At 40.3% G+C, this 26491-nt stretch overlaps 1 protein-coding gene across 1 annotated transcript in view; it reads left to right on the forward strand.

The window, feature by feature from the left end:
• gria4a (glutamate receptor, ionotropic, AMPA 4a) overlaps window positions 1-26181 on the forward strand; it is a 105939-nt gene extending 79758 nt beyond the window's left edge. Inside the window, 6 exon segments of the mRNA XM_034225415.1 lie at window positions 7259-7457; window positions 12101-12348; window positions 15590-15704; window positions 19099-19236; window positions 22706-22795; window positions 22797-26181. Of these exon segments, the coding sequence (XP_034081306.1) occupies window positions 7259-7457; window positions 12101-12348; window positions 15590-15704; window positions 19099-19236; window positions 22706-22795; window positions 22797-22871 (865 nt within the window). The 3' untranslated portion in view covers window positions 22872-26181.
• Window positions 26182-26491: the final 310 nt, after the last annotated feature.

Below are 26491 nucleotides of genomic sequence, written 5' to 3' on the forward strand. Positions count from 1 at the left end.
CTTTAATCTTTTAATCAGATGTTCCTTCATGTGTGTCTGTTTGTCTTTACGCCCTTAATTCTGCCTCCATCTACTGTATTGTATTCTGCCAGGATCAATCACACAGTCGATTCACTTTATTTCACACCTGTAGTCCATGTTAGAGTAGGATAAAAGACAAGAAGAAAAACATCTGTGTGTCTGTCTTTCTTTTCTTTATTGTGTGCTTATCAAACATGCACGCTTCACTTTTCGAATACATCCGACACACTACCAACAACTGTCAGTCTCAACATTTGTTAACATGTCTGTCACTATCCCTTGAGAAATTATGTTTTGGTTGCACCCCAAATCAAATAACAGCAAAAAGTATTGCATTTCCCCTCTCAGCATGTCTTAAAAAACAAGCATGTGATTTTTATAAGCTCACTATTTGCATTATTGAATGAAAAGGATGTCGCCCGTGGCGTCTGGTGTCCTAAGTATTTTTCGAATTTCCTTTCTGAATTTTTTTCTTGGATCAGAAATAAAGACATAGGAAAATACTACCTTGTTTTGTGAGATGTTACACAACAGGTAAAACTGCTTTGTGAATTGTGTTATAATATCTGACAATAACTTGTTTATAGGTGAATACGTTTCACAATTTCAAGTAGGTTATGTGCAGTTTTTGATTGCTGGAATCATTGCTCCTTTTCATACTGGCCCTAAAAAGATACTTTCCTAAAATGCTCCCAATGCAAGAAATGTGGGACAAATTCTAGTGCTTTTATAAAGCAATATTTCAATACAAGTAGTCTGGGTTTTGAAAAACAAGCGGGTATCTTCCAAATTTACAAAATGTTCTCTTTATCTTATTGCCCCTTTATTGCAGCTCAGCACAGAAAGACTTTCTGTGTAAAAAAACTCAGGGAGAATTTTCTATAAAAAGACAGAAACCTGTTTTGACTGAACAGTTTCCAAGGCTCACAGACTATTATTTTACGATAGACTTGACGAAATGTATAATTTAAGACTGAACAATAAACTGAATGATTCAGATTGCAAAAACAGACATTTGTTTCCAATCCAAATACATTCACATAGACTGTGTGTTCTAAACAACTCAAATACATATACACAGTGAAAAACGTCCTTGCATTACATAGACAACATCCAGTGCTGTCTCAGTTTTATAGTTGTTTGTGTCTGCTTGTATTTTTGTGTTTGGATGTGTCAGCATCAATCTACTTGAGTGCTTGTATGTGTTTGTGCATAGCCGTGTGTGTGTGTGTGTGTGTGTGTGTGTGTGTGTGTGTGTGTGTGTGTGTGTGTGTGTGTGTGTGTGTGTGTGTGTGTGTGTGTGTGTGTGTGTGTGTGTGTGTTTGTGTGCTCTTGTTATTGTGATTACTGGCATTCTCGTAAGCAGCCAAAAAGCATAATCTGAGGAAGTTGATGATTGAACTACAGGGTAACATTTCTGGCTTGCATGACACTTCATAAGAAGGAAACAAAAACATCACCCCACACCAAAAATGTTAACATTTGCTCCTTTTGGTTTGTTTTGTGTTGCCATGTCGTGTTCAGCCTGCCATGTCACCCAATGAAAAGCAATTCACTATCCACCTACAATCTGTTAGGTGATCAACAATCAGATACATTTGATGAAAAGAAAGAATATAACTGAGAACTGTGTGTGTGTGTGTGTGTGTGTGTGTGTGTGTGTGTGTGTGTGTGTGTGTGTGTGTGTGTGTGTGTGTGTGTGTGAGGTAGAGGAACAGCTTGCCATTAATCTTTCACACAGAGGATTGGGGAGGCAATCTGTTGGCTATCATAGATGATACATGACCCGCTATAGAATGATTCACCTGTTGCATACCAACACAAATGACAGCACCACACAGGCTACACACACATTCACACTGCCACAAGAACCAAGGACGTCACTCTCCAAGCTCACCCACGTACACCAAGGTGCACACGCGGCCTGATTGATTCAAGCATGCGCCGTCCCTTTCCAGATGGTAAACATGTTTCCAACTTCAATCCAAGGCCAAACACTGGTGAATACCTCCTCCTTCTCCCTTTTTCCATTCACATTCTGTACAGGCGCACACACACACACACACATAACTCTAGTGCGACACATAGAAAGAGTCTTGTAGTTAATCATGTCCTCACCCAATCCTTTTATTATTTCCTCTGTCGGCTGTTTGTCTTTCATAAGAATCATTTTTCTTGGATTACAAACTCATAAAAGCCATAATTTGCCTCCCCTAATCATGTGCTATAGGAACATTAATGGATTAGTTTACACCGGGATTTATTTGATCAGCGTCTGTTTTACGATTTACCTGAACTTAAGTTTACAAGAAAAGAGGACGGTGTCAGTTGAGGCTGATACATTTCAGGAAACCTTGAGTCTAATCTTGTTGTCGCTGTGCTAAATAATTTTGATATAAAGGTGCTCCGTATGCATTCATGTGCTGCAGGTGAATTGATGGCGCTCAGGAAACTCATCTGTCAAACAAATAACTTCAAACAGCTAGATAAGCAGTTTTATGTTGATGAGTTCATTTCTATGAGATGACAACAGACATTTATCTTCACACATAAAAACAACTTTTAGTAGCTTTGTCTTGCTGCAGACAAACTCCAGTTAAAAATGTGACCTCACTCTGCCAACTCAGAATGAGCTCATTTTCACATTTCCTCATAACACGTGCATTTAAGTAGACAGAATACTCCACACACTAGCTTATAAATGCTAAATAGGAGTAATTTAAAGTGAAGTGTTACCGGAATACTCAATGTACAGTGGGGCAAAAAAGTATTTAGTCAGCCACCAATTGTGCAAGTTCTCCCACTTAAAAAGATGAGAGGCCTGTAATTTTCATCCTAGGTACACTTCAACTATGAGAGACAGAATGGGGGGAAAGAATCCAGGAAATCACATTGTAGGATTTTTAATGAATTAATTGGTAAATTCCTCGGTAAAATAAGTATTTGGTCACCTACAAACAAACAAGATTTCTGGCTCTCACAGACCTGTAACTTCTTCTTTAAGAGCCTCCTCTGTCCTCCACTCGTTAACTGTATTAATGGCACCTGTTTGAACTCGTTATCAGTACAAAAGACAACTGTCCACAACCTCAAACAGTCACACTCCAAACTCCACTATGGCCAAGACCAAAGAGCTGTCAAAGGACACCAGAAACTAAATTGTAGACCTGCACCAGGCTGGGAAGACTGAATCTGCAATAGGTAAGCAGCTTGGTGTGAAGAAATCAACTGTGGGAGCAATTATTAGAAAATGGAAGACATACAAGACCACTGATAATCTCCCTCGATCTGGGGCTCCACGCAAGATCTCACCCCGTGGGGTCAAAATGATCACAAGAACGGTGAGCAAAAATCCCAGAACCACACGGGGGGACCTAGTCAATGACCTGCAGAGCTGGGACCAAAGTAACAAAGGCTACCATCAGTAACACACTACGCCGCCAGGGACTCAAATCCTGCAGTGCCAGACGTGTCCCCCTGCTTAAGCCAGTACATGTCCAGGCCCGTCTGAAGTTTGCTAGAGAGTATTTAGATGATCCAGAAGAGGATTGGGAGAATGTCATATGGTCAGATGAAACCAAAATATAACTTTTTGGTAAAAACTCAACTAGACGTGTTTGGAGGAGAAAGAATGCTGAGTTGCATCCAAAGAACACCATACCTACTGTGAAACATGGGGGTGGAAACATCATGCTTTGGGGCTGTTTTACTGCAAAGGGACCAGGACGACTGATCCATGTAAAGGAAAGAATGAATGGGGCCATGTATCATGAGATTTTGAGTGACAACCTCCTTCCATCAGCAAGGGCATTGAAGATGAAACGTGGCTGGGTCTTTCAGCATGACAATGATCCCAAACACACCGCCCGGGCAATGAAGGAGTGGCTTCGTAAGAAGCATTTCAAGGTCCTGGAGTGGCCTAGCCAGTCTCCAGATCTCAACCCCATAGAAAATCTTTGGAGGGAGTTGAAAGTCCGTGTTGCCCAGCGACAGCCCCAAAACATCACTGCTCTAGAGGAGATCTGCATGGAGGAATGGGCCAAAATACCAGCAACAGTGTGTGAAAACCTTGTGAAGACTTACAGAAAACGTTTGACCTCTGTCATTGCCAACAAAGGGTATATAACAAAGTATTGAGATGAACTTTTGTTATTGACCAAATACTTATTTTCCACCATAATTTGCAAATAAATTCTTTAAAAATCAGACAATGTGATTTCCTGGATTCTTTCCCCCCATTCTGTCTCTCATAGTTGAAGTGTACCTAGGATGAAAATTACAGGCCTCTCTCATCTTTTTAAGTGGGAGAACTTGCACAATTGGTGGCTGACTAAATACTTTTTTGCCCCACTGTATCTAAAGAACAGGCTACAGAAATACAGATTGTCCCTAAACACTCCACTGCGGTCGCCCACTATAGGGATTGGCCAGTTATCGCCCCCCATCCCCCCTCTCTCTCTCTCTCTCTCTCTCTCTCTCTCTCTCTCTCTCTCTCTCTCTCTCTCTCTCTCTCTCTCTCTCTCTCTCTCTCTCTCTCTCTCTCTCTCTCTCTCTCTCTCTCTCTCTCTCTCTCTCTCTCTCTTGAATTCCAACGGCTTTATCCACATGACCATAATGCCTTACATTATTTTCAATGAATTGTACAAATATAAACAACTTCAATAACCATATACATACACATACATACAACAAAAACAACCTATTAATTAATACCAGCTAAATCCTATTTGAACTAAAACAAAAAGATGAATCATTTTGGCAAGTTTTGGATAAGAAAATGTCAAAAAGCACAGTATGGGAGTATTACACTTAACCAACAAGGCAGGGTATTCTGCAATACATGAAGGTGTACGCATAGGACGATCAAAGGCATTTAACACCGTTTTTTAAAGTTTGTATAACTCCAAATGTTGACACTAAGATTTGTATTGTTAGTGCAAGTGTATTTGAAAATATTTGCAAGTGTTCGCAATATTGGATATCCGTCTATTTGATTGCTGTGAGGTCTTACCTGGTTGGGAGAAAAAAAGTAATTGCTGTCTCCTAATAAGTATAAAACAAAACCTTACAGCTCTTTTTCGGAGAATCCATCACAGTGTATGCCAGGTTCATTAATTCAGGTAAACAGATCAATGCCTCAAGGACACATGCTATCAATTCATATCCGCGTGTGTGTGTGTGCGTGCCTGAGTGTGTGTGTGAGTGTTTGAGAGGATTAAGAGGTTTGCTGGCTTTTGAACAGCAGCAGAATGCGGAGTTGCTCCAAAAGGTGACAATTTATGCCGAGTCAGGCGTCAATGCACCTCAGGACTCTCACTCCTCTTCTCTCTCTCCAGCGCAGTCCACTATCTAATTTATCGCTGCTTTCACCTCACAGTCCTATCAACTAATTGCTTCCTGTCCGATGCTGGGTATGGAGTCAGATTTGGGTCAATATTCTCGCGCGTAAAACAAGCTACTCACGAGCGGAAAATGTGCTTTTACACGCGCATAAAATGACCCTCGCGCGCAGATTAAACCCCCGCGAGCGGCTCTGCGCCCGCGAGCGGCTCTGCGCTCGCGAGCGAGACAGCCCTCTTGCTTGCTCGCGGGAGTGTCAGCCTCGCGGAATCTGTCTACGCGCGCGTGAAAAGTTTCTGGCACTTTGGGGCGGAGCCACTGGACTTTGATTGACAGCTGCCAGGAAACCCGGGGTTGCCAGGTTTGATAAATGCCTGAACTGCCAAGAGCCGAGCAGTGACGGCGCAGAGCCGCTCGCGGGGGTTTAATCTGCGCGCGAGGGTCATTTTATGCGCGTGTAAAAGCACATTTTCCGCTCGTGATTAGCTTGTTTTACGCGCGAGAATATTGACCCAAATCTGACTCCATACTGGGCCCTATTTTTGTGATGCACGTACGAGGATATAGTTGTCACCAAAATGCTGTTGAAGAGGATGAAAGTAAATATTTGTGTATTTAAATGAAAGCAATTGTTAATGGTTTGTGAATGTGGAAGGGATCACTTGTAGAGGTACATGTAAACCTTTTAATAATTATTCCTCAATTCTGCTTTTTACCTCAGCTCTAGCGTTTTGTCATCTTTTACCTCATTATTTTGTTTTGCAGCTCACATTTGTAATGCTTTGGTTCACTCTCACTGCTCTCAGCATCATTAAAAGCGAAAAAGCTTGAACAATTCTCTCTACAAGCCCAACACCCAAAACAGCCAAACGTAAGAGACTCGCTGATGAGCAAAGAGCAGCTCTTGGCCCTTAAGGAGAACATGTTGGATCCGGTGACCAGAAACTGGACTCAAAATGATTAATGTTGTTGGATTTTTGAAAAAGCAACCGTTTGGTAACATGACTCAATATCAACTTACAAAGTTTCATGAGATTCACTTTTGTGTTCAAGACCCGAACTGGCTCGTTTTTTTTCAGTGAAATGACTTGCAAAGATAAGGTAAGATCTGAAAAGGAATTGCTATGAAACATGTTTCCTTTTATTCTCTGTGAATAACAGAATAACTGAATTGTTATACGTTCACAGTATACTTCCCCAGAAAACCCACTTCCTCTCTCGCTCTTTCTAAAGCGTGGATATTTGATGTAGCTTTGTGCGCCCATTAGATCTTCAAGGTCTTTCATTAACTGCAATGCTTAAAATAAAACATGTTGCTACCTTATCCCAGATCTCTCTCCTTTTGTTTAATGTTCTCACTCTCGCTTGCTCTCTTCCCATTTACTCGATGAAAACAAGTTTGTGCAAACAAAATGAATTGCCACTTACTCTGATGCTTTAGCTCACAATTGGTAGATAAAGAGAGTAAACATGGAGAAAGAGAAGAAAGAATGAGGATGAGAGAGATGAAGGGCCGCCCAGATTACAATCTGTTAAATGTAGCCTTTGTTATTCTTTGTGCTGAATTGGTTCGAGGGCTGAGAGAAAATTGCTTTGACAGTACTGTCATTTTCAGTCATGCAGAGTATTGAAAAATGCTTTGTAAAATTACAGCGTGTTGTGTTACATAACTCTGACTCAGGAAATAACCTTAATTATGTTTCCTTCTCTGTTTCCCCCTCTGTGTTTCTGTAATTTTCCTTTCACCCATTTAACATCAACCTTCATCTTTGGCTTTATCATCCTCTACTCTTTTTATGTATCTCCCAAAACCTTTCATCTCTCCTGCTTTCCTCAAATTCTAACTCCCCTTTTACTTGTTCTCTTCCCTTGTCGCCTTTGTCTCTCTTCTCTCCAGGTCGCTGTCTGGGCGTATTGTTGGAGGTGTGTGGTGGTTCTTCACCCTCATCATCATCTCCTCTTACACAGCCAACCTGGCTGCTTTCCTCACAGTGGAGAGGATGGTCTCCCCCATAGAGAGCGCGGAGGACTTGGCCAAACAGACCGAGATAGCCTACGGGACACTGGACTCAGGTTCTACTAAGGAGTTTTTCAGGGTAAGGACTTCTCACACTCATTGACTTAAATATTTAGGAGACATCAGGATCAGATGACCTACTGGTCTTGCAGATAATAATTTAACCTTTTTAAAAACCAAAGCAGTGTGCACAACCGATTTCAACTCCAGTTTCAAGGATACCATTCCTGTCATGATTAATAACAGAATAAAAACACAATTATCCTATCCAAACTGTAGGAGATACCAAAAAATACTGTTTGACCAGTATTGCATGCCATAGAAGACAACATTATTTATGAGTTACTCCCGTTGTGTTTGCTTCTAGCTCAGTGTTTCTCAAACTTTTTCATACCAAGGACCACTTAACCAATAAAAAAACACTCGCGGACCACCTAACTTCACAAATATCCCAAAACACATCAAAATGGTAGGCTACAAACAAGTGGCCACATGTGTGATGAAGGTGTTTATCTGGGCTATATCATGCAATCAAAAGTGAAACTTAAGCTGGCTCCATTGCGGAGATATTCCCGCGAGAGTGCGGAAAACTTAAATTTATTTATTTATTTCAAATGTGAAATTTTACCAATATACTCACGGACCACTAGGGGGCGCTCACGGACCACCAGTTATCCGCGGACCACACTTTGAGAAGCACTGAGCACACAAAGATTCAACATTCCTCTGTCCCACTGGTTTCTCAATATCCCACTTCTTGACATTTGCTGGAAGAAGTGTGTTAACATACATAGTGTAGAAGAAGAAGGCAGCAATCTGACAAACATAGACGTAAACCATTCAGGTTTACGGATCTTTGGTTTCATTTTTCAAATCAATGGTTTCCTGATGAACAAATACATTCTCTAGACCTCAAGGACACACACATGGGTGGATGTAAGAAACACTGAATGTACGTAGTATTGAGCGTAAATTCCACGGGGTGCCTTTAGGGAAGTGGATGTCAATTTTCAAATTGCTTATGGTCTTTATTTAGTTGTAAATGACTGTTATATAAATGTGTTGATGTACGTCATTGTGTACCTTGGAGGGGAACAATGCCATACCACTGTGCTTGTCATCATTCATCACCCCCACTCCATCCATTATTGCAATATTGCTCACTTTACAGCATAGAAATTGGATGTAAACAGGGTACAAGGGGGAAATGTTCAGTGGCGGTACAGGAGGTTAGATCATGTAGAACTTTAAAAGCTTTAAAAACAAGCCAAACAATCTCGAAGGCACTTCTGAAATGAAAGGGCAGTCACTAAGAGAAAGAAACTGCGAGAGATATTCTGTCACTCATTTGTTGAAGCTGACAAAAGCCAAACAGTAGAAATCTGCTCTGTGTGTAGGTGGGACAAGGACGAGTGACTAATGATGGTGTAAACCAATTTACAATAGTCCAGGTGGGAGGAGGAGGAGAATGAATGAATAGCTTTCTCCTGAACTTGAATTGAGAGAGGCTTACATTTTGGAAATGACGCTTAGCTGAAATTCATGGCTTTAACTTTTCAAGCGTTCTATAAAACTAGGTTTTGGAGGTGCAGCGTGGGATTTTAATTCATACATTTTGAAGTAAGATTCACAAAAATACAAAGGGGCATTTTGTGTCTATCAACCCCTGCATTGAATCACTTCCTTACTCTGTAAAATAAAGCAATAATAATAATCATAATGCGAACAATGAGATATCACTGTAAAATAGTTAGCAGGGAATGAAAGCTGAGAAGAGTGAAGCGGCCCAGATGAATCTTGTAGTGGCTTCACCCATTGACCTCTGCACCCATGTGGATTTCAATTACAAAAGAACTCATAACTACACTCAAACATAGAAACACACGCATTCAAACAGTGCTGATGAAGACACGGGCAAAACACCAGCGTCACCGCATGTACAAAAACAGATCTGCTCTGTCACATAATCATGCTCTGTAGGAATATTCAGAATTGTTTGTGTGCTCAAGCATTGTGTGTGTGTGTGTGTGTGTGTGTGTGTGTGTGTGTGTGTGTGTGTGTGTGTGTGTGTGTGTGTGTGTGTGTGTGTGTATACCAATTTACAGTTATGCTTTGTAAAGATGTGTGCGCTAGAGTGTGTATTTGGGGATGTGGAGGGGGGGGGGGTGTAACAGACAGTTTGTGCTTCTGTGAGCGGCTCTGGCATCATCAACATAACGAGCGGGCTGAAATCTGCGGAGGGTGAAAAAGCAATTTACTCTACCACAGCTGAGGGGGATACGCCACCACCATTACTTATCTGTGTGTATGTATGTGTGTGTGTATTTTTGCGTGTACGTAAGCATGCATGTATGCATATCCAGCCACATATGTAAGCGTGTAAATGTGCATATTAGTGTGTGTGTGTGTGGCGATTCTCACAAAGAACAGATTTGTGTGTGTGTGTTAAATATACTATAGTGTTCTCCATAGTGTGGATGCCTGAAGGTGACTTACAGCATCCATTTCCTCCTTCAACCTCACTCATTGTTAAAGAATCTGGAAAGAGTCACACCGCATTGTCACACATCCATCCCTCCGAGGCCAGGTGCTGCTTTATATGTGCACAGTCATCATCATCACTGTCTCTCCCTCTCTCTGTCTCACTCTCTCTGACACACAAACACACACACGGGCAGATACATACACACAATGCACAAAAGCAACGGCCGATAGCAAACTAAATGAAAGATGAGCAGATATATTACACTTATTGAATGAGAATGATAGAAGGGCTGAAGGTGTGAAGGGACAGCATGGAGTTTTTTTTTTTTTATAAGTAAAATATGAAAAGATAAAGAATGGGGAAAGAGACAAGGTGGAGAGAAGACGGGCCGGCTGGTCCTCATAGATGCGAGTGACATTATTATGGGAAAGGTGTCCGTCACGCACTAGTAACACGCTTACACACACGTACACACTACCCCCAGGGCGCTGGTTTCAGTATGAGGCCGTGGCTTGTCTCTAGCAGAACAACAAAATCACACTTAATCACCAGGAGAGAAAGAGGAGAAAGAAGCAGCTCGCTGGTGGAGGATGACAGTTTGACTCCTCTGCTTGTTATTTTCACTCTCGAGTACACACAGTCCACACACACATTACAACACATACATTCACACTTACATAGACTGGTGCAAAGAACTTCACACACACACATATGCATGGGATATACACAAAATAATGCAATCCATTGCCTCATACCAGACAGATGTCCTCGGCATAGCTGTTCTGTTAGAGCCAGTGACCACATTCATAACGCCACATCCGGATCATTTTGCCACTCTGCCAGTCATAAGCCCATTTTAAGTAAGACAAATGTTCGACATGTCAGGAGAGATGTAGTGTTACATTTTAAAAGTAGTTATAAATGTCATTATGCGCCAGAGGATCAACATGTAAGATGCAGCAGTCCATCAGCATTGTAATTTTATTTAAGGACTTTAAGATGGAAAATCAGCGTCAGCGGTTAGCTCTACATCAAAAGAGAACAATAATGAAATGCAGTCAAACACATCTAAAACAAATAGTACAGTTTGCAGTTCAATATCCGAACTGTATTGTGTCTATTGTAGAAGATGAACTTGTGGATAATCAATAAACAACATTAAGTGTCATTGTGTTACCATAATGAGTAGCATTGTTTTCACCTCCTCAGCTCTCATATTAACATCTCATATTTGTCCTATCTGTCTCAGTGAGCATGGCATGTTGATTTGAATAATCAAATCTGTGGTTGGAGGAGCTGATGACACTTCAGTGAGGTGTGAATGGACACCCAGAAGTAGACAGAGCATGGATGCGTAATCAATAACAACGCATTCCTAAATAATGAGGCTGCCTCGTTAAGTATTGTTCTTATTGTCATCAAAAAACCAACAATGCATGTTTCAAGTACTTTGAGTGTATCTACCCTGTCGGTTGATCTCATTACCAATCCTATGAATCCCTATTTAAGACGCAAATTATTTCAAACAGTTTACATTTTTATAATAGTTTTAAAAACACTTGACATTGTAGTTTCTAGCTAACTGTATTTAATAATGAATACATTATTAAAATTTGACTAATTCTGGTGGTGGATTAATACACATTTAGCTATAGAGCATTTGCCGCTCCTGGACTTTGTTTGATTGACTCACCACAATACAAAAGTGATGTTTATGTTAATGAAGGAACATGACACCCACTGTGGATGTGTTGCTTACTGATGTATTTCCACTAGTTATGTATACAACAATAGGTGTCTATGGCCCAGAGGAATGGGCTGTTTGTTTTCACATACTTGTTCGCAGGATTAAATCACAGCCCAACAACAGAATGTTCTACCTTCAATGAGCAGTGACAGTTTTCAAGTGTACTTAATTGTGTTTCACAGAGTCACTTAAATGCATGCTTTAATTTAGTGTAAATGCACAAATAGCCTGAAATCTTACTCTACTGTATGTTCTTTGATTTTGAGACCTTACCGATCCACAGTATTCTTTTTATCTAAAAAGACAGACAATTAAAGAGGGACACATTTTATTTTCTCATATTAGGTCATTTGTCGGTGTTCCAACTTACACGGTCTTCCCTTTGGAAAATTCTCCTCCGTGTTATACAATCTGTTTTGGACCGCAATGTTATTAAAATGATGCCAATTCATTCCTAATGTACACCTTTGTTATATTTCCTCCACCCTAGAGGTCCAAAATAGCCGTATACGAGAAGATGTGGTCGTTTATGAAGTCTGCCGAGCCGTCAGTCTTCGCCAAAACCACAGCAGAGGGTGTGGCGAGGGTCCGCAAGTCCAAGGGAAAGTACGCTTTCCTCCTGGAGTCAACAATGAACGAATACACGGAGCAGCGGAAGCCTTGTGACACCATGAAAGTCGGGGGGAACCTGGACTCCAAAGGATATGGGATTGCTACACCGAAAGGCTCACAGTTAAGGTGGGTGGAATAGTGTAACAATAGAAGACAGTAACAAAGCTGATACTGTCCTATTGCTGCAATATTCCACCTACCCTGCTGTGCCTTTTATACTTCACCTAGAACTGCCTGTCACTGCTGTCAGGTGAAAATCACCCACAAAATGTCAAATGAGTTAACAGATGACCAGCGATTTGGATATTTCTTATCAAAATTACTAAAGAATATGGCATCAGTACAATTTATATATTTGTCTTTTATAAAATCCCAAGTTAAAGCAACTGTTTTCACCTAGCAGCAGCGATATAGAAGAGAATGTTGAATAATCATTTGTTTCATCATGGTTTGCTTGATTTCTTTATCTTTCTCATGGCCTCTACTTTGCACATGTTTATCTGTCCATCTGTTTTTTTTTTCCTTCACCTTTTTCTGCCACCTCTGTTAATTTAGGGCCTGTTAGCTCCATTTCTGTGTCCTCTGTCCTTTGTCTGTCCCTTCCTGCTCACATCCCTTCTTTCTATCCTCTTTTAACTACTCTATTTCTCCCCAGGGCCACCTTACAGGTAACTTTGTCCATCCGTCTGTTGTCCTCTCTCTTTGTTCCTTTCATCCCCAGAGATGGTAGTCATGATAGTTATGATGATAATGATGATGATGATAATGATGATAATGATGGTAATGATGGTAATGATTATTATAGCAAAGATTTATTAAATGAATTTGACCGCGAGGAGGGTCAGAACCTCAGACTGATGCCGCTACATCCAGAGCCGTGAGGGGGAATTTATAGACATCAGGAGACAAAAAGTGAGAAACAGGAAGTAGAGGGGCCCGGCCAATGGGGGGACTAGAAACTAAACATAATGCAGGATCCCACAGCCAATCTTAAAGAAACTAAATGAAACAAATATGAATGGTAATTGGAAAGACACCAAATTAAACTCTGATCATGGAGTAATCCTTAGTTAATTTGTTCAAACTGCACACAAATAAATCCTAATAAAGAGAGCATAAGCTGGAGGGAATGAATGAGAAAGTTTGAGTTCCATAGTTGGTCCTTTTATTGTGATTCTCTCTCAGCAGACATTTGTTTATCGGGCCTGTTAACTTGATCCGACAGTAACAGTCCCAGTAGGTTTCACTGAGGTATTCTGTCAATGCAAATAATTCATTTTCAGGTGACTCTGACAGCACGATGTTACAAATGCCTGCTGAGGTAAAATAATTGACTAAATTCAGCAAAGCTGGGCCACTTGCTGTCTCTTCTCTCCCTCCTTCTCTCTCCGTCAGCATTTCAGATTTGCCTTATGAAAGGCAAAAACAAACAGCACATCAGCCTCACGTCCTGTCCTATAACTTTTCCCCTGTGTGTGGTGCAAACAAGTCTCACAAACCCCAGTCACTGTAGTCTATCCCTTGTTATTTAAATAAAGGTTTTTCCGTTTATGAGGGAAAAGTGACAGACAGCGGGTGGATAGGTCGCTTTTTTAAGCCCCCTCCAGACAACATTTCTGGGACTATCCACGGTTGTCTCTGGCTTCTCTCAATCAGCGGAAAACCCGACCTACCAGGAGCGCACATGTGGCAGGAAAGTGTGCACATCAGGTGAGCCTGCCCCTCCTCTCGGTGTACTATAATTACAACGCTAATTTCACTTGATGAGGATAATGAATACCCTGATGATTAGAAATGTATGAAGGTATAGCTGCTTTTGATGTAATTATTGGTATTTTACTGTTGCTTTCATGACTGGCAAATATGTTTGAACTGTTTTCATCCATCCCTTTTACGTTGATGAGATTAGTCATGGCTTGTATATAAGATCCCCCCAGATAACACTGTCTCTCTCTGAATCTCTTGACAATCTTTACTTAGCTTGCTATTATTTTCCTAATTTGTCCTGAACTGAGAAGCTTCCAGTCAAAAGCCATCTGTTACCCGCAGTCTCCCAACATGCTGCATTGAGATACCTCCAGATAGGCAGGTGTACAGACAGAGGGGCATACTAACAAACAAGCAGGCAGCGACTGCAGTGACCTTTTTGGAAGAGATTTTCCAGCTGATTACAGCATCTCACAAACAGAAGGATAGTCAGCGGTCGGTGGTTGCAGTAGAAAAGACTGACAGGAAGGTCTTTTACAGGTGGCTGTAAAAAGCATAAAGGTACCAAAGCAGGAGACATAGGACAACATGAATAAAGGGCATTCAGGAAACACATTTACAAAATCATTTAGCCCCTGCGGCTGTTTTGTACACACTCCTTCGGAAATCACAGTAAGGGAACAGGCCACATATTGAGCAGCAAACGAGATACATTTGCAGGGAATAGGGAAATGTTAAGCGAATTAAAACTGCTAGTTCTCTATGTCTCATGCTGTTGCATTGTTGGTCTTATAAAGGGCATTGTCATTGTGTGTGTCAGCTAAATATAGTATAATTTTTAAGAGCTTTATACAAAATGCCTGATATCAAGAGCTTGGCTGAACACCTGTGCACGCACAGCATGAATGCCGCATGATGTTTTAGCCCTGTGTCCCTGAATTTTGATTAGAGGTCAATTCCTTCAGGGGTGTTTTAGGAGACTCAAGCCCCCACACACACACACACACACACACACACACACACACACACACACACACACACACACACACACACACACACACACACACACACACACGCACACACACACACACACACACACACACACACACACGCACACACACACACACACACACACACACACACACACACGCACACACACACACACACACACACACACACACACACACAAATATAAGCTGGCAGGCAGGAGAGCATCAGGACAGGAGGGGACAAGAGCACCATCAGCAGGCTGCAAAGACCTGGTTAACACCACTTTATACCAGCAATTTGACGCTCAGCGTAGAGCATCCTGTGTAGTGCAGCCAGCCCAGCAGCCCAGTACAAGAGAGCAACAGAGGAAAGATACCGTACAACTTATTTTTAACAAAAGCAAAAGAGTTAAAACTGTTAAACATTTAAGAAAGTAACTGTAGCCGAAAAAAGGGAAAAGAGTAAGAGAGAGCGTTGTCTGGGGTGCATTCTTCCCCACTAACCCACCTTTGTCCCATCCTCCCTTCTGAGTTCTCCCCCCTCTGCTCCCTCTCCTCCTTGTCTCCCTCCCCTTCTTCCTCCTGGCTGTGGTACACGTCCATATTGTTTGTTTGACCCTCCATCCTCTGCTCTGACCAATCTTATCTGTCCCCTCCTTTTTCACTTAAAGAAATGCGGTTAACCTGGCCGTGCTAAAGCTCAACGAGCAGGGCCTGTTGGACAAATTGAAAAACAAGTGGTGGTATGACAAAGGAGAATGTGGCAGCGGGGGAGGGGATTCCAAGGTTAGCCCTCTCTGTCTGACCACCCCACCACTGGGGGGACAGGGGCCGCTCACCGGCTATGTAGCCCGCGACGGCCCCTGTCCCAAGAGTGTAACGCATGCATCTGCCCTGGCGAGGAGTCGAGCAGCAAAGAGCATCAAATGACACCCTAATTCTCCTGGGACACCCTACAGCTTAAAAAACAGCCACAATGTTGCATCTGCTATCAGTGGTGTGTGCCTTTTTATAAAAAAAGGTTCAGACCCAGTGACAAAGGTACAACACTTGAGCTTGCTGAAACACAGACAAAGTAATATTTCAATTTTTTAAAGAAACAAATTGGTGAACCCAAAAGGGAACAATAATTTGTTGTTGAATCATTAGCAGGAAAAACATGTAGGGAAATATGTCCCATTTGTGGGTTAGTGCCTGCCAAGATAAATCAAGCAAACCTCATGATCACCATTTTCAAATGTGTTTGGCACTGATCTGGTAATGGCCCTTTGAAAGTACAGAGAGTGAAGGTGGAAAGATAAAGAGAGCAATTACTGTCAAGGCAGGAATACTCGCCCCCTAGTGGCAGCTCTGGGGAGAAGAGTGTGAAGAAGGAGTCAAATTGCAAGACACACCAAACTGAACCTTATGACTCCTTCAGCTGAGGGTCTGTTGTCGGCTACATGGCAGATGAAATAGGTTCTTAAACGTTTAATGGAAAAACGAGATCCAAGTGTAATTGTAGCTCTCAGATTCTTTTAGGCTCAAGTTGACTTGAGGCGGAGGGGACGCTGAATAATTGATAGCAGCAGAATTAAATTACCGTATGAAAAGTAGTTTCCTACATCTCTTGTTCGTTTGTCAGGTTTAAACAACTCTATGTAATCTTCTTCATTTAAGCTTTCCCTATTGTGTCAAATATTCAAATATGTATATCACTCTTTTGTAACTTTAAAGTAGGCTACTGAAACACTTCCTGTTATCTCTCGTTAGGCCTACGTCTTGGCAGAGTTGTAATTTAATTATTGTTCTTGTTAACATTGTACATCTATTGTTTTTATAAAAGAGGAACACTTAGAGTCAAGTATAGGTATTGTTTGAAATATATAAAATCCCCAAACTAAGAGGTACAATTCCAAAGCCTTACTAGAATTAGGATAACACAATATAGGATAATATATTGGCGCTACAAAGTAATTTGTATTTATGGAAGCAACATGCGATCTGAGTGCTACAAAAAATGATCAGACCCGTAACAAGACAGGAGCTTCCTTTTGCCTTCAAAGTCCGTAGAGTTTAGGGATTCCTCAGCTACACATTCAAGGGTCTGTCTCTCTCTCCCGGTTGTAGCACAGAGCGAGCCTGACGCCATTAGTCCTGGCTTAACAGTACTTGCCTCTGGCTCAGTGTAGGATCAGCTGGGGCAGCATGGGTGTGTTACCTGTCGTGACAAAGGTGGGTCCCACTCATATGTATGTAGCTCGCATTAGCTCCTCGCTCCCCCCAGCCCCTCCTCAATGAGCATACACACATGTACTCAGTGGGATCCATGCTAGGTCACTTGATGTGAATAACAGTGCTTATCTATGTAACTGAGCTGTGCAATGCAAATGTGAAATACTCTAATAACATAAAATAACATGTCCTATGATGTTATTTATGTTATTTTTACACGCGAAGAACCCCGGTAAACCTTGCAGTTTTGAAACTGAGCGAAGCAGGCGTCTTAGACAAACTGAAAAACAAATGGTGGTATGACAAGGGAGAGTGTGGACCCAAGGACTCTGGAAGTAAGGTCAGTCTCACGCTGCTGCGGCCCTCAGAACGCTAGCCTGAAACTCTCACCTTTAATATGCTAGCCTGAAACATATATTGAATATGCTCCACAGTAGACTTAACTACCCATTAAGGGATTCCCTACAACATGTTCCCTTCCCTATTTTTATTCTGAAAACACATTTACCTAAATATGCATGGGATAAACAAAAATTCTCAATGTATGTAGCAATCTGTGGCAATCCCATATTTATTACAGTTAGCTTTATACAATACAATGTAAATGAAGATGATCAATAGCGAATTTTCACTCTTTTTATTTTCATACGCAAGCATTTTGAGGGAAAATAATACCACTGTTCATTTAGCTTTTACAACTTCTTAAAGATTTAATCAGGATAAGGCTATTTGTTTATCTCCGTCAGTTGGAGGAAAACATGGTAAAGCTTCATATTACAGGTTCCAATTTTTTCAATATCCTTTTTGTGGAAGAACTTTCTTATTGTTAAGCTAATGCAATTGAATACATGTGTAAAGACTTCAGTGAACAGCCGGCCAGCTGAACTTTCATGTGAATTGTGTCAACGAACAAGCTTTCAATTTAACATACAGTATACGGATTTTTAATAATAAATGAATACTGAATTAATAATTGCATAGGTTTAAGTGGAGCAGTCCTTTCTTCTGGAACTCCAAAGCTGCTCATATGCTTGACACAGCGGACTCAATGTTGACTCTATTAACTGCATTACTCCATATTCCTTGTTTTTGAAAACAAATAATGTAGTTTTCTCTATTAGGTCTCCTAAAAAAAAGAAAAAAGAATGGACCTGTGACATAAAGCGTTACTATTAATAAGCATTTTCTATTAAAGTGCTACAGCTAATGTATACCCCATACGGAAACAAACAAGAAATTAGAGCCCATTCAAACTTTAGTAAAATGTCATCACCGTTCAGATTAAAGCCCGCTCTTTTTTACTTATATTAGCTGTTGATTCAAGCTGCTTTGATATCATGTAACTCTGTTGAAGTAGTAGTAATGTAGAATGTACTGTAGTTGTATTGATTGTTAAAGATGTGTAGTATGTAGTATCTGTTGTGTTGATAGTAGTATTAATTGTAGTTGTAATAGATGTAATTGTATGATCATTCATAGTTACAGTAAGCATTAAAAACAAATGTAATGTCAGTAGTGTATAATAGTAGATTAATACTGTATAATATAACTGTATCAGATTTTGTCACTAAATGATTTTTCTCCTGATCATTTCAGCTTGTGTCTAACCCACTGTACCTTTTTGTCTCTCTGCTTTTCCCCACCTCTTTTCTGTCACTCCAAACACCTCCTTAACTTCCCTCTCCTGCTTTCTCACTCCCATTCTTTCTCCTATTCTCCTATCTCTCAAATGTTCCCTCTCTTCTCTTATCCCACTTGCATTTCTTCTCTCCTTTATCATACGTCATCTATGTCATGCATCTACCTAAACGACATACTCTATCATGATCCTGCTCTGGTATCCTCCTTCTCTTTTTTCTTTCCCCCTTCTTCTAAACTTCACCTCTCTTTTGCCTCATTTACCTCAACCTTCCTATTTCTTCGTCCCCCACTCTACCCAAAACTTCCTCACACTCGCTCTCTCCAGGACAAGTCGTCCCAGGCCCTGAGCCTGTCCAACGTGGCGGGGGTCTTCTACATCCTGGTGGGCGGCCTGGGCCTGGCCATGCTGGTGGCCCTGGTCGAGTTCTGCTACAAGTCACGGGCCGAAGCCAAGCGCATGAAGGTGGACCTTAGCCCCCCCCACTGCCCAAGCCCCTCCCCCAGCACCCAGAATCTAGCCACTTATAGGGAGGGGTACAACGTGTACGGCTCCGAGGGGGTCAAGATATAGGGGTAGGATTTAGAGGCTCCCATATAGGTGGGGTAATGGTGGTGTTGATCATGGTGGTGGTGCTGTAGATTACTGTATTGTGGATGTAGAGGCTGACGCAGCAGCCCCACGCAACCGTGTTGTTCTTCATGTGGTGATGAGGATGTGGTCAAGCATTGTGGAACTAATGTAGCTTTTTATGTTTTATCAAAGCTTATTTTAGCTAATATTTTGATATTTTTTGGGCTCAAATTTGTATTGTCTTCATTCTATAGCAGTTCTCCCCTGAATATATTGGGGTTTGATTTGTGTGACTACAAATTTGGTTCCATCATCTTTGGCTGCATGTGATGATGATGATGAATATGATGATGATGAAGATGGTGATGATGGTGATGGATGCTCATGGCTCATTACTTGACTAGGCACCTGCATTGTTTCTTTACCTTATAGCTAACAAACTATTGAAAAAGCAGGGATGCACAACTCCATTCTCAGGGGCTAGTGTAGAAGTAAATAAATGTTTATATACTCTATAGGGCTGCAATACCTAACTTACTTGCTTATTCTTTTCAACAAAAGTTAAAACCAAATACAACTCATTGTACCATCACATTAGTCAAAGAAAAAGCAGAAAATCCTCACATTGAGACAAAATAAATAAAAAAACGTGACGTTATAAAAGTTTCAAGTGTTTTAATACTAGACCTGAAACACATATTTCAATTTCATCTTGGCTAAACTATTTATAGATTGCAGTGTTGGTCTCGACACTTCCCTAAGAGCTAAAGTTACTGAGTGTTCCTCATTAAAATCTTCAAAATGCTTCTGGCTACAAATTAATAAATTAAAGTGTGGACACCAATTAGCACAGATTTGGGTCTGAATAAAACTTTTCAGTTGATAATCTGATAGATATCCCAGGAAAAATAAAAATAGTGTTTGTCTGCTATAATTACTATAACTAGACTTGCAGCACCACTGTGAGTCAGAAAAACATATAGGCATGAGCTTACGTGCATTGATTTGTTTTTGAAGGGAAAAATTACTCTTGAAAGCTGGGCCAATTCATACCAATTTACAATGAGACAGCACTTCTGACAGCTTAAGCAAAGTTTCAAATATTCCCCCTGAAATACTGATTTAATCTTATCCATTAAGATAACATTCATACTCAGGCAGTTTTTTAATTACTTTTATTGTGCGATGATTGTGTTAGTGAGTTTAAAATCCCAGAATCTTGTCTAATATACTTCTAATTATTAGTCAAACCAAAATGTAAGGAAAAGTACAACCTACTTATCTTGACTTATGGAAGCTAATCAAAATACTAGGAGTGGATTTCCACTCATAGATTGACATTTAATCTGTGTTTTAATTCAAATGTTTATTAGGCAGAAAGTAGTAGAAATATACATGTGAATCTAAGTTAATTATGGCAAACCCAAGTGCAAAAACCTTCATCCATACATAATAGCTTCAGTTTCCCCAGCTGAACTGATCTTTCCCAGCTCAAGTGGAGCTGGCACTATTTCCTTTCCATAAACTGCATCTTTAAAGTGTCGTCCATAAAGTGGAGTTGTGCAGCCCTGTTATAGAAGGTCCAAACAGCCACTCTGACTTATTCAACCCCTGACAACTTCCAAACAGCCCACTTACTTAATTTTAACGCAGAGGAATAATTGATGAAGCACACACTTCATATAGAACGGCTACCTAGTGATGGTGTTGTAAAAACATGTTTATTGGTGTAAAAGAGCACTTAACTAGAGTGAAAAAAACATTGGACCGTAATTTGATGACCTGCTCTACAAACCATTCAGAGGCATAAGGTCATTGATAATTACAGAAATGCACAAATAAAGACAGCAAGATGTGACTTTAAATATGAGCTAATATCTGTCCAAAACCATATATTTACATGAAGTTTAATATTAACCACGGATAAACCATTTTTGAGAATGGACTGTAACGTTTCTTTAGAGCAGTCCGTATCATGTTTTGTCTTTTTTTTTAATTAAGGTGAAGTACATCAGCATGACAGCAGTCATAAAAAGAAAAAAAAGGGCAAACGTTTGGCTGTTTCTGGCAATTAATTACCAAACAGCAAAAAGACATTTAGATAAAAAATACTACATCTAGATGTCTTTTCTCAGATATTGTCTTCTTTGTAAAAATGAAAAGAGATTAAACTAAAACCATGTTTTATTTCCTCACAGATCATTCTCTCTACTTTGTCAATGATTTCTGTGGAAATCGTTTCAAGCGGAGACATTTTAAGATGTGTCCCAATCAAAGCACAAGCAAAAGCCGTTTAAATCATTACAAAAAAGCTTTTTGGCTGTTGTAGATATGAATGGGAATCATCACAGAGTTGCCGGTCTGTGTGAAGTGTTGCCCTACTCTGAGCTGTAAAATCATTCAATCCCTCTCTATAAATCTGACACTCCTTAATGTTTCCCTTTTGTCTTCCCAAAGTTGTCACTTTCCAAATCCTTTCAAATTCCTCACCTTCCAAATCCTTTCAAATCCTCACCTTCCAAATCCTTTCAAATCCTCACCCTTATTTTGTGGATAACTGAAACTAAGAAATGCATGGTCACCTATGAAATGCAGATGTCTACAACCCAAATCCTCTCGTCTACTATGAACATGTTTGTCGATTGTTGCCTGCTTTTACTTTTTATTTTGCCTTAAGTTAAAGCTATTTACCACAGCACTTGCACTGTGTTTTAGTGAGATTTGAATGTGTGGTTTGGGGTGCATTCACTCAAGAAGTCAGATGCATTTCTCCCAGTAATTATTTTAGTTTGAAGAGTGCAACAAAGTAGTGCACCAAAAATATCTGAAAATACTTTTTCAGGCTGTTTTGGGGGAAATGTCTTAATAACACAAAGCATAAAGGGATTGTTCACCCCGAAACAATATACATTTGATGTAGTACTCACCTCCCTGGGCTCTCTATGGTCCCAGAAAAAAAGTGTCTACCATGGCTTTAAGGAGAGCTGACTCAACACCATTTTCAGAAAGTTTTCAGACATTATATCGCCTTTTTTTGCTTCAGATTGAGTCAGATTGAACATAATGTGCTTTCTTTTTTCTGGGGCTCAACCCAAAAAGCGACTGGAATGCATATAGCAAAACTTGTTTTGACTATGTGTGTGATTGCACCCTCAGACCTTTCTAACTGTTAGCATACTTGTGTGTTCAGTGTGTGCACAAGCATGAATAAGTGTTCTGTGTGCATGTGTTCCTGTATTTATCTGTCTTTACGCAAGTTTGTAATTGCAGTTTTTTGTGCTAATGTCGTGATTTTTTTCAAACTAAATCTCTACTCTGCTATCTCCAACCTCTTCTCTTCCCTTCACCTATCTTCATGTAGCTTTCTTTTTCTGAAGCTATGCGGAATAAGGCCCGCCTGTCCATCACAGGAAGTGTGGGGGAGAATGGCCGTGTCCTGACGCCAGACTGCCCCTAAAGCTGTGCATGCTGGCCACGCCTCCCTCCGACACCCCGGCCTTGCAGTGATCTCCTCCGGACTGCCCTGAAAACCAAAAACACCTGCCGTGCCTTAACGACACACAAACATAGAGACTTGGACAAGGATACACACACAACCACACGCAATCACACACTTACCAATATCCTGCATAACACACACACACACACACAGACACACAAATACATGCATTTAATAACAGATACTCAAAGCTCACATTTATACACACTTGAAAACAGAATCACAGACTGCGCATCATCATCTCACTTTCCTGCTGCCATTGACTTATTTTACAAGAGATAAGTGAAATTCAACTATGGAGTGAGCAGCGGAGAAAAAAGCAAAGGACAACAATGACGTTCACACTTGCCTGCAGCATTCATTCTATTGTTTTTTGGGAGGACACATGACAGGAAAGCCAGCACAGACTTTTGTGAAATGAACTATGAGCTTCGAACCTGACCGCAAAACTGATCATGATGATGATGAGACAAATATGGTGATCGCAGCTGACTGTAAAAAAAGAAAAATAGACTACCAAACAACTCTGTTCCTGGTCTTTCTTCGTTGGACAGTGTTGGCCAATGAGCCCCACACCTTGACAACGCCTTACTAAGACTACAAACATTGTTTTCATCATCATCATCATCATCATGGTCAACGTCCTCTTAACTTGCCTGCAAAGAGTGCCAGGTTTTATCACCCTTAGAAGACCAGAAAACTGTAAGCTTGAACGTTTGCACTGTACAAACCCCCCTTCTTTGCCATTGACTGTTCAAACTGAATGAAAATGCTTTCTTACTACGCATATAGAATAGTTTCTCGCCCCCAAAACCAGCGAGATAATCAGCCAATACAAAACAGAAGTAACCTCGAAACACACACATGTGGCTAATCTCAACCACATTATTCACAGGGGTTTGTAAAGAAAAAAAACAGTAGTAATTAATAAAGTCTTTCATCAATAGCATCGTCATGACAGTAGAAATGCTAAATAGCAACTTGTCTATTACTTTTTGCCTCGGGGCAAAAGGTGAAGTTTAAACTGTATATTCTTCAGTGATGGAAAGAAAAAATAAAACACATGGGTAGATCTCAAATGGCTACCTAACAAAGTGCTTCTCAACCTGAATGCAGGGACCTTATTAAAAATGTACAGAATAAATGGGAATGAATATTGTGTTTAATTATGGAAACCAATTCTGCCTCCATGTCTTCTTGAATAATTAATCCAGGCAATGGAAAAGGCAAATAAAAGTTCATCATTCTTTGCATGTTTCCTACTCACGGCTAGAGTAGTAAACCATTTGTTTCAAGTGCTATAATAAGGTTGAGAACCACTATTCTATAATGTGGGCACTTCATTTAACTTGACCTACAGTATAGGTATCATTTTCAATTTTCTCTAAAGGTAAATGACTCTAATTGGCAGTTAGGTTGTCATTTGAGATTTTCAGTCTTTTCCACTGGCCGGGTAAAGGTACCATATCAGAAAGCTTGCGTTTTAAAACTGTTGTAAATAACTGCGTAGCAAAACAGAACTCACCTGTCTTTTTTAATCATCTTAGATAACAATTCATTGCAATAATGAATATAAAAGAAAATGCCAATACTTGTAATTAAAATCAAATCTTTTTTATAAATCTACATATTATATATATAATACAAATAAATATATATCTATACGTCTATAGAGAGCTATAGAAAACATTGATCACAGATTGTCAGAGGCCATGGCATACATTCTGTTACATGGCTGTTTTTTTGATAACTTGAGATTTATTATTATGCCACAGTCTTTGTGTGTCCTGCTCAACACTGAATGTCCATCTGACACTCACACGGACACACACATAGAATCGCACGCACACACATTGTTCCATACACAGGGTCAGCTCAGAGTGATCACCTCTTTATTTTTGCCTGTCTGTCTATTTGACCAGTAGTTTATCACTGTTCTTCATTGTCTAACGATGTTTGTTTTGTTATCACTAAACCTTCTGATAGCGAGCTGCAAAGGCCCCTGAAACAGCATGGAGATGCCAGTATTCAGCACTGGAGACGATACAATGAGAACGCTCATTTAGGCAGGCTGCTAGAGAGGATGGGCCACTGCGATCACTGTACTGTAGGGAAACAATGCTGTCTGACTTCTGGAGGGTGTAGCATTTGTGTTGTATTTCATAACGCCTCAGTGCTTTTTGTTATTTGTCTTCTCACCAAATGTGAGTCAGCTTCAGATTGAAATTGAGTTCAAGCTGAACAGGGTTTGTTATTTCTGGGGACATGTTTTGGTCTATCGTACTTGGCAAGAGCAATCAATCAACATAACAAATCTGTTATATACCATATGGCAGTCTGCTTTGGGACATCCACTTAATTCAAGCCTTGGTGAGAGGAAAATATTAAAAAAAATAATAATATCTGAGGCTCAATTAGGATAAATTATTTTTAAAGGATTGTCAGTGCAGTTCTACTTTTTGTTGTAATGCAACTCGGTATGGTGGAAGTGCGAGATAGTGTCATTATACAACAGTACTGTATGTGGGAATGAAATATTGTGTTTTCTGCCCTGCTGCTTTTTCCTTGTCTCCCTTGACCTCTTTGGGTTTTTCCTCCCATTTATCCTGTGCCCTACCGCCCATCCCTCAAATCATACCTTCCTCTTGTTTAGTCTCTCCTTTCCTCTCTTTCTGCTTTCGTCTCCCACTCCTGTCCTACAGTGTGACACAACTCTCTCTACAAGGAACATCTCAGAAATGAAAAATGACTTTATTTTCTGCCTTGACACACTGCAAAATAATGGGATAGAGAACTTGAGACATCACGGAAAATCTGAGTTTCTCCTGGTTCTTCGATCTGAAACTGGTAAAATCATAACCTCTAACATTTTACACAAAAAAGTCCCTTATTTGTTTAACTCACACATATTTTGTTTTACTTACACTGGACATCAATCCTATATCCAATGTAAAACACAAAAGAAAACGTTGAAAATACTATCTCAAGCTTCTGGCAGAAAAGATAGTTAGACAGTTTCTAATAACCTCTACTCTGCCCGGGGATTAGTACAGCAGCACTGCAGCAATCGAACAGGAGAGGAAAAAGGAAATAGTTATCCAGAGGATACATTTGTGAAGAGACATTTAACAAGGAGTTATCACCACACCAAGCAGACTGTACATTATACTGTTGTGTTTATTTCTTTGCCACCTCCAGCACATAAGATTTCATGCGTCGACAGCAAAAGCAGACTGCTAGTCTGTCCACACTCTGGCTTTAACATTGTTTCTTTCTTCATTTGTTTCTTGTCCTTCCATTTGGTTTATTTTCTAGTAAAACAACAATGCTAAACCTGATTTCTCTGCGTGGTTATTTATCCACTGATCCTGTCCCTGTACAATATACCGTCACCGGCCTGTGGGCCTTGTTTTACACCCAATTTCATACTGTAGAAGTGATTATATTCAATATACTAAAATTAGACATTGAACTCATAACTGGCACTAAAACAGGATTAGCAGATATCAAGATTAATCAATAATAGTCAAATGTGAACAAAAACATGATTTGTTTGGTCGAGTATTTGTTTTACCTTTTTTTTTAAGTGTTGAAATGCTTGACAAAGCTACAAGGTCCACCAAAAGAGATGTACAGACATTCATGTGT

The sequence above is a fragment of the Gymnodraco acuticeps genome, unplaced genomic scaffold, assembly GCF_902827175.1.
Source record: "Gymnodraco acuticeps unplaced genomic scaffold, fGymAcu1.1, whole genome shotgun sequence".
NCBI lineage: Eukaryota > Metazoa > Chordata > Actinopteri > Perciformes > Bathydraconidae > Gymnodraco > Gymnodraco acuticeps.